Source organism: Podarcis raffonei, chromosome 1 (genome assembly GCF_027172205.1).
Source record: "Podarcis raffonei isolate rPodRaf1 chromosome 1, rPodRaf1.pri, whole genome shotgun sequence".
NCBI classification, from domain to species: Eukaryota; Metazoa; Chordata; class Lepidosauria; order Squamata; family Lacertidae; genus Podarcis; species Podarcis raffonei.
In genome coordinates this window covers 48525627-48536777 of record NC_070602.1, presented here as the reverse complement: position 1 = coordinate 48536777, position 11151 = coordinate 48525627, and the positions used below count along the sequence as shown (strand labels likewise).

Here is an 11151-nt window from a genome sequence, read left to right as displayed (position 1 = left end):
TACTATTAATATTATTATTATTATTATTATTATTATTATTATTATTATTATTATTATTTATATCTGGCTGGGTTTCCCCAGCCACTCCGGGTGGCTCCTGATAGAATATTAAAAGCACAATCAAACATTAAAAATTTCCCTAAATAGGCCTGCCTTCAAATGTCTTCTAAAAGTCAGATAGTTGTTTATTTCCTTGACATCTGATGGGAGAGCATTCCACAGGGCGGGTGCCACTACTGAGAAGTCCCTCTGCCTGGTTCCGTGTAACCTTCTCACAGTGAGGGAACTGCCAGAAGTCCCTCGGAGCTGGACCTCAGTGAACAATGTGGCTGAACAATGTGGGTGGAGACATTCCTTCAGGTATACTGGACCGAGTCCAAGTCCTGTGGTAGCCACAGTGTTTGTCCCTGGTTTGTTGTAGTACATGGAGATAACAATAAACAATATATTAAAAATGGAAATGCCCAGTGAACAAAACATGGGAACCTCCAGTCCTTGGCTTCTATATACAGAAGGTCTGTCTCCTTCCTGTGTTGTATAATCCGGATGGCTGACTAATATCTTCTGAGTCATTCAATGAGCTTGATCCATTCACAGTTCTAGGGGAAGTACTGCTATGGTACAATTATCTTGTTAAACTTTCCCTGTTTTGTATTCCCTTAAGGACAGGTGATCTCCCAGTGCCAGCTCACTATTTGCCTATTGTCTCCTGGGTAGGGAGGGGTGTAGACGTCACAGCAGAGGAGGAGGTGGCTAAGAAAACAGTCACTGTTTTAAAACTCCTCATGCAGAGGGATCGGCTTGCAGTTGCCCGCAGACGTCTTGGAAGGCACATTCACCTCCTACTGGATCAGCATGGAGGAAGGGAGTGGAATTCTGAAGCAAGGCTTTCTTGTTAAAAAGGTAAGCTGCAGTCACAGGCGATGTGTACATTACCAGCTTAAAACACAACTAGTTTGTTCTTTTTCTCAGCTTCTCTTGCTGGTTTGGGGGGAAAAGCATCAATAAGCAATGTTTCATAAGGAACGACAAGATAGATATGGATTGTGGCTAATGGCATGTGTACACCGCTTCCCAAATCAGTGGTGTGAGATTCCCGGAGGCAGAGTGAATGAATGGGAGAGCACACACACAGCCACGGTTGTAATGTGCAGCCACCGTTTTATCTCTAGGTGGTTTCAGACTTGCAACCTCCTCTTTAAAAATGTGTTTGCCCTTGTTTGGGAAAGAGAGTGAGCTATAAATGTCAGAAGTACGGTAAATATATCTTGCCAGATTATTACTTTTCCAACATGAATGTCTCCCATAGCTAGGCAGAGGATGTATAAAGTTTAGATACCGCTCTAGAGTGCTGTGCTAACATTCTGCTAACATTCCTCTCTTGCTCTGACCTGCAGCATCTTATTCACTGTCAGGTCCTGTCTTGCATGCATGCAGATCTCCTCAAGATCCACCGCTGCTGTCATCTTTTATTCTTGTCTTGCTTTTCAAGCAGCTCTCCCTATATCCTGCCCTTCTGACCTAGGGTGCAACAGGTCAGCGCAACAATCTAGTTCTTCTTGCTCTACCTGTCTGCTCATCTTGACCTTTTGCCTTTTATTGTGCACACTCAATTTATGGTAGGAGGGCTCCAGGTTCAAAATGTAGCCCAAGTTATTCAAATTATCCTTTTGCAATCTCTGAAATATACCACCTCTCTTAATCTGTCATTGCCTTTATCAGATCTTCAGAAGGGCCCTAATTTCTAACAATTTATCCAGTCCAATGTGCTTTCTCTATGCTCATGTCTAAGGGCCAAATTGCACATGATGCAGGAGATTAATGAATGAATTTCTTTTCTCTACTTCAGAGACGCCACAGAGTTCCTAATTTGATTGTGCATTTATTCTTTCTCCTCCCCACCATGCTCTTTCCCTGATCGAAGTTGCCCCCAGAGGTTTCCATTAGCCCCACTAGGGGAAAACAGGAAAAACGGAACAGAGACTAGGTAGTACTGCAGTTGGCTGACAGAGCTGTCTACTTGGGGGTAGAGTGAAGAACAAAAGCAAAGAACTCCTGGATCAAGCCAAAGGCCCAGCTAGTCCAACATCTTGCTTTCACAGTGGCCAGACAGATGTTTATGGGAAACCTGCAAGTGGGACATCTCTGTCCATTCTGCTTCCCAACACCTGATATTCAGAGGCAAACTGCCTCCAACGTGAAATGTTCTGTCGTGTTGTTGAGATAGCAATATGCTGGGTAAACTAAAAACAGATGAGAACTGCTGTATGGAACTTGAGAGCATTGTCTGAAATCTGGGTTTTTTAAGCTAGAACTCCACCCCGTGCTATGTATGGTTTGATTCCTCTCTGTTATAAAAGTCAAAGTTGAGGAACACCAAAAGTGCCTGGGGCAGAGTATCAGATGATGCCTCCCCCATGCTAGGGCCCACCACTTCAAAAAGTATTGGATTCCCCCCCCCAAAAAAAATCTATTTCAAAAAATAAATAAAAATCTACTGCCCTACCTTGCTGCATGGTAGGGTAGGACCTTTTGAGAACCACTCATGCCTAGTGACTATAAAAGTGAATTTGGGTCTGAGGGAGACAAATCTATTTCATTTCTGCCATGGATTAGTTGGGGCGAATCAGCATCTTTCCCATTGTATAATAGTAGTTAGTGCTTTTCCCTGGGGGTACTAGGGTACTCAGTACTGGCACCAGGTTATTGTGCTCATACCTGTAATGACTGCCTGGGAAACTGTGCTATCGTTGCAAAAAGCTCACTTGTGGAATCACTAAAATACATTTGGGGAAACCTTGGATTTGTGGAAAGAAGGTAAGAACTCGGTTTAAAGTCCTACCAGATGAGTGCTCATTAGAGGCAATATAAATTATCAATTGAGTGCAATAAGAAGTTCATGAGTATGCAACACCAAAGCAGGTAATAAATGTTGTTTATAAACTGCACCTAAGATTGACACTTTCTGTTTGCAGGGACATGTTGTCCACAACTGGAAAGCAAGGTGGTTTGTTCTTCTCCAGGACAGACTGCTCTATTATAAAGTTGTGGGAGGAAAGAAAGAGTCTTCTCCAAAGGGCAGGATTATTTTGGATGGCTGCACAATGACTTGTCCATGTTTGGAGTATAACAGGCCGGTATGTCCAATTCTCTTTCCATTTGGTATAAATTACTGTTGCTGTGTTGGCTCTCGAAAATGGAACATATTAGAAGGGGGCAGTGCTGGTACCATGAATGTGTGGGTCATATTAGCTAGGGCATTCTCCCTTTAGCTAGGGGTGAAGAGCAGTGTTGAAACTGGCTACTTCTAAGCTCTGGAAAAATGTTGTGAGATCCTATCACAAATCTTACACATTTTCTCTAGTTTAGCTAGGAAAGGCAAGTGATAGATATACAACTTTATCATACTGTATTTTAAAAAATTGAACATATTATAGTACTCACACATCAAAGCAGCACACCTGAAACCCACACTTATCCTTAATTTCCAGGAGATAGATAGATAGAGGATAGATAGATAGATAGATAGATAGATAGATAGATAGATAGATGATAGATAGATCTAGATAGATATAGATAGATGTGATAAATAAAACACAGGTAGATTTATCATGTAGTTTTACCTGTGAAAATGTTTGATCACATCTGTTTATGACCAGAAAGTTAAGCTGTTCAAGGTCTCTCAAATTTCAGTAAGTATTTCTGAGTGATGCGCTGATAATTTCTAGCAAATAATGTATTGTTGTTTCTTGTGGGTTTATTTGTAGTTGGTCATTAAACTGAAGACAAAAACAAACACGGAATATTTCCTCGATTTCTGCTCTCGAGAAGAGCGTGATGCCTGGGCGTTGGATATAACTGGTGCTATTCATGCTGGCAACCCAGTACAAGTCCAGCAACTTCACCGCATGAAAAATTCCTTCAAACTGCCCTCAAATATCAGCCTGAAGTAAGTGTTAAATAATGCCTCCATCTGCTTTCCTGCAATTTGGCGGGGGGGGGGTAGCCCAGTTTGTACATAACACTAAGCCAGACTGTGGCTAAATGTGAACATGCTCATAGCAAATGTCATGGCTGCTTCACTTCTTCCCCAGTTCTGCTGCTGTGCTCCCAGAAGCTAAGCCATGGTTTAGTTTAACATTACGTCTGAATCCAAGATTGTGGTTTGTCTCAATTCGGACAAACCATAAGTTGTAGCCAAGGTTTGTTTGGGCTAACCACTCATGGTTATTAAGGAGAAGAAGTTTGTGGGCTCCCCATGGCCATCTGCTTGGCTACTGCTGGAGAATAAATGCTGGACTAGGTTGACCTTTGGTCTGATTCTGCAGGACTGCTCTTATGTTTTTATAGACCTGAGGCTCAGGGGACTCTCTGGACAGTGGTGCCATCAGGGCAGGACTTTGGGGCAGAAGCTCAGAGCCTCACTTCATAGAATGACCAGGAGGACCCCCAAAGGCAGCAAGGCTGGTTTACCACATTTTGAAGTGAAGTAATACGCCTTACCATCTAAAGAGGGACCCCACTGGAATATAATTTAGTCCCAAGACTGAGCCTACTTGACAGCAACATAGAATGAGATGCAGTCAAGCAAGGGCATAGCACTGTTTGCCAGCACCCGGGGCGGGGGTGTAGAGTGCACTCATCTGGCCCGTGCAACCGCCACCTGGCAGGCACTCACATGTCAGGTGGGGGAGGGGCATGTGGAGGGTGAAGATTACCCCCCGCATTCCCCAGCCTGGTTCGCCTGCCACCCCCGATTGTGCATCCAGGGCAATTGCCCCATGCCCCCCCACTACACCACTACTTGATTGAATCAAGGATAGAGGACTGAAGGCACAGAAATCAATGGTACTCTCCTGTGTGTAACTGGAATTGCCTTCCACTCATGCCTGAGGTACTTTCGATCGAAACTGTGCTCTTTATAGGCTGTATGAATTGAGACAGAGGGATTTGAGTCCCCTCACAAAACCGGATTCTCTGTTTTCTTAAACATTAACCTTTTTGCTGGGTTTTTTCCAGTCACATTGTGGACAAAATGCATGACAGCAGCAGTGGAATTAAGCTCACACCCAACACAGAACAAGGCAGCACATATAAAGAAAGTTTTACAGGTAGGCAAACCTCATGTTACTAGCCTCCTAGTACTTCAATATAATCTGATGCAAAGGAATGTTGCTTTCTCCCAGGGCCCACCATGGTGCAGCTTCAGAACTTTGTTTTCATTATTAGGGCACAGCCCTGGGACATGAACAATAAGAGCACATCTTCAGTGATTTCTCTCCCACTAGTGGCTACAGCCAGACCTCACGTGCTGGTGATTAGATGGAGGTTCTTAAACATTAGTGGGAGTGGCTTCCATGCCTAGTATTTGGAGTGTGGGGTGGGTAGCTAACATGGTGCCCTTCATATGGTGTTGAACTACAACTTCCATCAGCCCCAACCAGCTAAACAAATGTCTAGAGGTGATTTCAGTTGGTCCAACTACAGTTGGAGGGCACTACATTGGCTACTCCTGAATTGCTTTAGGACCAGGAGATTTGGGTTCAATTCCCTACTTGGCCGTGAAGTTCACTGGGTGACTTTGAGCCAATCATGGCTTCTCAGCCTAATCTTCCTTCCTGGGCTGTGATGAGGATGAAATGAAAGAGGGAGACCTGTCTACACTGTACTATGCTTCTTAAAGGAAAGGCAGGATTAAAATGTAAGAGGAAAATACAGTCTGGAGCCCAAACACCTCTAATTTTAGGTATCATTTATGAATTGTGTGTGCGCGCGCTTCACAGAATCATAGAATTGTAGAGTTGAAAGGGTCCTCTTTGCCTGCAAAATGTCTTGGGCTGGCCTAGAATGAGGTTATCCAGAAAGACAGTGCTACCTGCCAAGTTTATGAAAATGTGCGTGCAAATGTCTGCTCTTCAGTCAGGTTAGATTACAATTTAAGACTCATTTCTCTATTAGAGGATGAGTACTAAAAACCTCTACCTTCCTTGGGAATTGACTGGCTGCTTGCTGTTTTTGCTCACCTGTTTTTGCCTTTATTCCTTTCAGGCTCTGTGCTGGTTGACTGGCTGATTTCCAATAGTTTTGCAGCCTCCCGTCTAGAGGCTGTCACCCTGGCCTCTGTGTTGATGGACGAAAATTTCATTAAGCCTGTGGGAGCCCGCAGTGTTGAAGCCATGAGGAATGGTGATTTGACAGAGCAGTTTTTGGATGACTCTACAGCTCTGTACACATTTGTAAGTGATGGGATTTCTGGAAGTCTCCTTTCTGCATATGAGGACACTAAAAAAAAACGGGGGCACAGTGTGCATACGCATTGGAGAGACTGATAGGAAAGATTTGCAGCAAATGAAAATCAGGCCAAAAGATAACTTGGGCAAAATCTTTCTAATGCTTTCCAAGTTATATCTGACTAATACAGTAGTTGGACTTTGGGTTGGGTGTGGACATGCAACAGGAACAGTTTGGCGTTTATCTGGATGCAATATGGGAACAGCTCATTGTACCTGCCATAATGAAACTTAATTTATGCACTTCTGTGTCTGTTTATTAGTGAGGGGGCAGCAAAAGGCCCTCTGGGCCTCTCCAGCAGCATTATTTGCTGGGAGTGGTGGCAGCAGTGCTGAGACCTGCAATGGGTGGTTGTGAGCCACCTGCCTAGGGGTGACATCAGTAGTGGTGGGCCCTTTAAGAGCATTGGGGTCCTGGCAACTGCCTGAGGACACTGGGTGTTGAGACCATCCCTGCTGTTTATCGTGTCTGGCAAAAAAACTGCTTTGAAGATGGAAGTTTCTGTGATTTGAGGAATGGAAGTTCCATGTTAAAGGAGGAAAGGAACATTTCTGTATTTTGTACTCGTTTTGCTACCGCCACCCCCAATTTCCCCAATATCTTTAATTTTTATTGCAGGCGGAAAACTATAAGAAGAGAACCACCTCCAAAGAAAATATTCATCTTAACATTATTGAATTGAGTGGCACCATTTTAAAACAAGGATTTTTAATAAAACAGGTGACCATGACTTCTGAATCATGTTGGCAAGTGGAGAATGGGAGGCAATGCTGTATTTAGGGTCTTCTTAAGCTCTTTTTAAAGAAGAAAGTTGGGTAATAAAATGAAACAATATGGGTTGTTTCTGCTTGTACAATAAACTTCCACTTGTCCAATGGGACTTCTCTCTCCTCTTCTGCTCATGTCCACCCTCGAAAACTGCTCCAATGCATTGGGGGAAGATCTGGAGCAGATCTGAGGGGGGCACATGAGGAGAGGAGAGGAGAGGAGAAGGGAAGTCTGCTGACGTACTGTTGAATACAACCCAAAGATTACAATCACATGAACAGTGTTGCAAAAGAGTGCACATAGGACCAAATGTATAGGAAAAAAATGTGGTGTTCTATGCCTAATACTTCAGTAGTAAATATATTTGCCTTTAGAAAACTAACTGGAATCCTTCTTGCAGATATGCTACCTTTCCTTTAGCAAATAATGTTTGAGGTGGAGAATAATTGAGAAACACAATCTTTCACCTGATGTGGTACAACACAAAAAGCACTGGACCTTGTGATATTTCTGAATGTATGGTTTAGCTTTCTGTGTGACATAAGAAATGCTGTTCAAATCATAATCGGCAAAAACAATTTTCTGACCAGGAAAGCCTTTGATTCCCCCCCCCCCCGACGCAGAACTATCTATACTGATTTCAAATAGTTTTGTAAATCAGGTTGTTCCCCCACACACTTCAGTGCACTGAAAGTTAAAATGGAATTAAGAGACCATTGTGAAGTGCCTTGGTGAATAGTGAGGTCAGAATTCCCCACAAGGATTTGTGCGCCAAGTGATCCTTTTGAATTGTCATTCTCAGCAGAATTCCAAAATAATTTGCACTAAAATCAGATCTTCTATGAAACAGCGGTCCCACTGTGTACATTATTATATTCTGATTCTGAAGCAAATTTGGTTCTCAAAGACAAGCATTCAAATCTAGCCTACAGTTGCTATTCAAACACTTCTGTCTTTACTTGTTTGAGCTAGGAAAGGAAGTTGATGTAGTGACTTAGCAAAATGCACAGTGACTTCAATTCTGCCTCTGACAATGTTTCTTTGTCTAACTTACTTGGCTATGACAATTATTCCTCTGGGCTAAACCTGTTTCACAGGGCTGTTGTGAAGATAAAATGTGGTAAAACAGATAACGAGAAATGTCTCAGTGTATGCAGATCTACAGGCCATTTCAGAAGGACAAACTGAGAAATGGAAGGTGAAATGGATCTATTAATCTTTTCAACTTTTAGGGACACAAGAGGAAAAACTGGAAGGTGAGGCGCTTTGTCCTGAGGGCTGACCCTGCTTTCCTACACTATTATGACCCCACAAAGGTGAGATGGTGGACTCCCAATACATAAACTATCTCATGTCTTGTGTGTAACTTTTTGGTAAAATAGATCTAATTTTTTTTGTGCTTAAGTTAGAATCATGTGAGGCTGAAACTAAACCTCTTGTGGTCAACAAATGTGGCATCCTGGGGTGTGTGTGCATTTGTTCCCCCGCTCCCTCAATTGTAGGGGCAAGGACACATGGCGCTGTGTTTTGTTGTTATGCTAATTAGGTTGGTTGCTGGAGTTTGGTCTGTGGCTGTGCGCACACCATATATTTAAAGCTCATTTCCTTTAAACAATTTTGGGCACCGCAATTTACTCCTCACAGATTTATAATTTCCAGCAACCCTTAAGAAACTACGGTGCCCAAAATTATTTGAGGGGGGGAAATATGCTTCAAAGGTATAATTCACAGCCTGTGTTGATCTAGATTGGATTTATAACACTGCTGGGTTGATTTTATCAATTTATTTATGATTTCATTGAATTATATGTGTTGGTTTTTTGATCTTGCTGTGTATGTTGCCTAGATAATGTTTTTATTAAGGCAATTCATAAATGGAATCAACTAGTAATAATAAATAATAGATGGACAAACTGTCTGATGCAGTATAAGACAGCTTCCTAGGTTCCTATAATTCCCCCCTTGTCTTTAGAATTCAACTCTGTTATTAAAACAATTTGGAAGAAGACATGTATAATTTTTTAAAATTAAGATACTACCTGTTTACATAATTAACACCTATAACCTCCAGAGGCCTATCCCAAAGAGGAACAGGCTGGGACAAGATTCATGTTGTGCTGATGTGGCCAGCTACTGCATGTCTTGCCAAAGTAAAATGTGTTGCATAGAACAATATAATTCATATTCCTTACTTCTCCCTTTGGACTCTTTCTACCCGCCATAGGAAGATATCCGACCAGTTGGGGGATTCTCTCTCCGTGGTTGCCTTGTCTCAGCATTGGAAGATAATGGAGTCCCAACAGGCAAGTATGAACATAACAGTTCCTTTGGTTGTGGAGCTCTTCACATGTTCCTTTCTTGTTTATGAATGAAGTTTAGTGTGAATCAGCTGCTTATGCTGGGAAAGCTGAAACCATTTCAGATATTAGGACCTGGGCTCCCAGTTATGGGAGATTAAGTGGTAATGGTGGTGGGCATAATGAAATCCATGAATTCCACACCCTACTATTTTAGTCAAATCACACCTCCCCTGTAGGTTTCCAAAAACAGTAGTTTAGGAAATTGTCATAAAGGCCAGGGGGCCAGGCCCTGTTTGCCCCTTCTCCAGTCTGAACACCAATTAGGGCACCTTGAAAAACTGACAATAGGACTGGCTGTAGCTCTCTTGATTATAAATAGCTGGCTCAAGCAGCCATATCGCCAGATTAAGGACAGTATAGTATGGAGAAAATAAGTGTTGCTTTTTTGGCCTTTCATGGCACTTGGGTGGATGGGAGGCCATGTAAAGATAAAGGGAAGAATTCAACATCACATCACTCTTCTGATCCGTGCAAGCATTTCTGCTTTTCAGATGAAATGGTACGCCCTTTCCCCTCCTGCTGTTCTAGGGATTCTCTCAAACCTCCAAAGTGGATTTGGACAAGGTGTGTGGGTGTTCAGGCAGACAAGAGGGGGAAGAAACCCACTGTGTTAGCGGGAGCCCTTGCACTAGCTTCTTCTAGCACACCGGGTTAGCTGGATCCAGATCCAAGCCTGTATTCATATCAATGCAGTGGTACACTCTTTTATCAACAAAAGCAAAACTGTGTTGAATTATCAAACTCTCTCCCTTGTGAGATTTTGCTGTTACTGCAGCAATTGTGTTGTCCCTACGCCTTGCTAACATTCCCCTCCCTTTTCCTTTTTGTTGCAGGAGTGAAAGGGAATGTGCAGGGCAACCTCTTCAAAATCATAACAAAGAATGACATTCACTACTTTATACAGGCCAGTTCCAAGGCAGAGAGGGCAAGCTGGATTGAAGCCATCAAACAGCTAACATAGACATTTGCAAATTTCTTATGTGGACAAAACCATTGACTTGGATCATCGCTTTGGGGGTAATATAATGGTTGGTTTTTGAGATGCACGAGTGAGTTGTTTCAGCCAAACATAAATCCTGCATCCAACAAATCTACTCGGGCCTTTACCACACTTTCCGTATCTGAAGACTTGTACATTCAGATTTTTTAAAAAGTCAGTTCCTGTATGTGGTCCACAATACTTATGCCTCATTTTCCTAGAATCGTTTTGGGAATTCTGAACCAGGTACATTCATCTGAGTAAAGCTAAATCACATGACACAGAATTGGAGAAACCTAGAATGGGGACATCAAGCTTGGAAATTGAATTGGACCTCTGCCATCCGTTTCCATTCACCTTTACAGCCCAGAAGGATATAGGATGGGATTCGCCTAACAAGCCCCATCAGCAGAAGCCCTGCATAAGGATTCCTGCTTGTGCAATGGGTCTTTCTCCCCTTTGCTCCTCCCATTCCCCCTGAAGTTGCCTAGGGGTGGTGGTGTCAAGAGAACACCCAGAATAGCATGCAGGGGGAGAAGAGTAGGGGAAACTGTTCTGCCAGTCAAGATGAAATACTTGTACAAACGGAAGGTTCATCATAGCAAAAAATTGAATTCCTCCCATAGTGTTACTGATTTACATCAATATAATTTCATTGCCAGCTTTTAGATGGTTTTAAGCTTCAGTTCTGTTTTTTTATAGCGCATTATACATTTTTAAGCCGGCCTATTTGTGTGTGACCATATGAAAGTT

General features: G+C 42.7%; 1 protein-coding gene across 1 annotated transcript; it reads left to right on the top strand.

Moving 5' to 3' along the window:
• Positions 1-508: 508 nt before the first annotated feature.
• Positions 509-10463, top strand: PLEK2 (pleckstrin 2). Its single transcript, XM_053385476.1, has 9 exons — positions 509-903; positions 2976-3137; positions 3768-3949; positions 5020-5111; positions 6049-6236; positions 6910-7011; positions 8292-8375; positions 9284-9362; positions 10253-10463. The coding sequence occupies exons 1-9, from the start codon at positions 856-858 to the stop codon at positions 10378-10380; spliced, it is 1065 nt and encodes a 354-aa protein (XP_053241451.1). The 5' UTR covers positions 509-855; the 3' UTR covers positions 10381-10463.
• Positions 10464-11151: the final 688 nt, after the last annotated feature.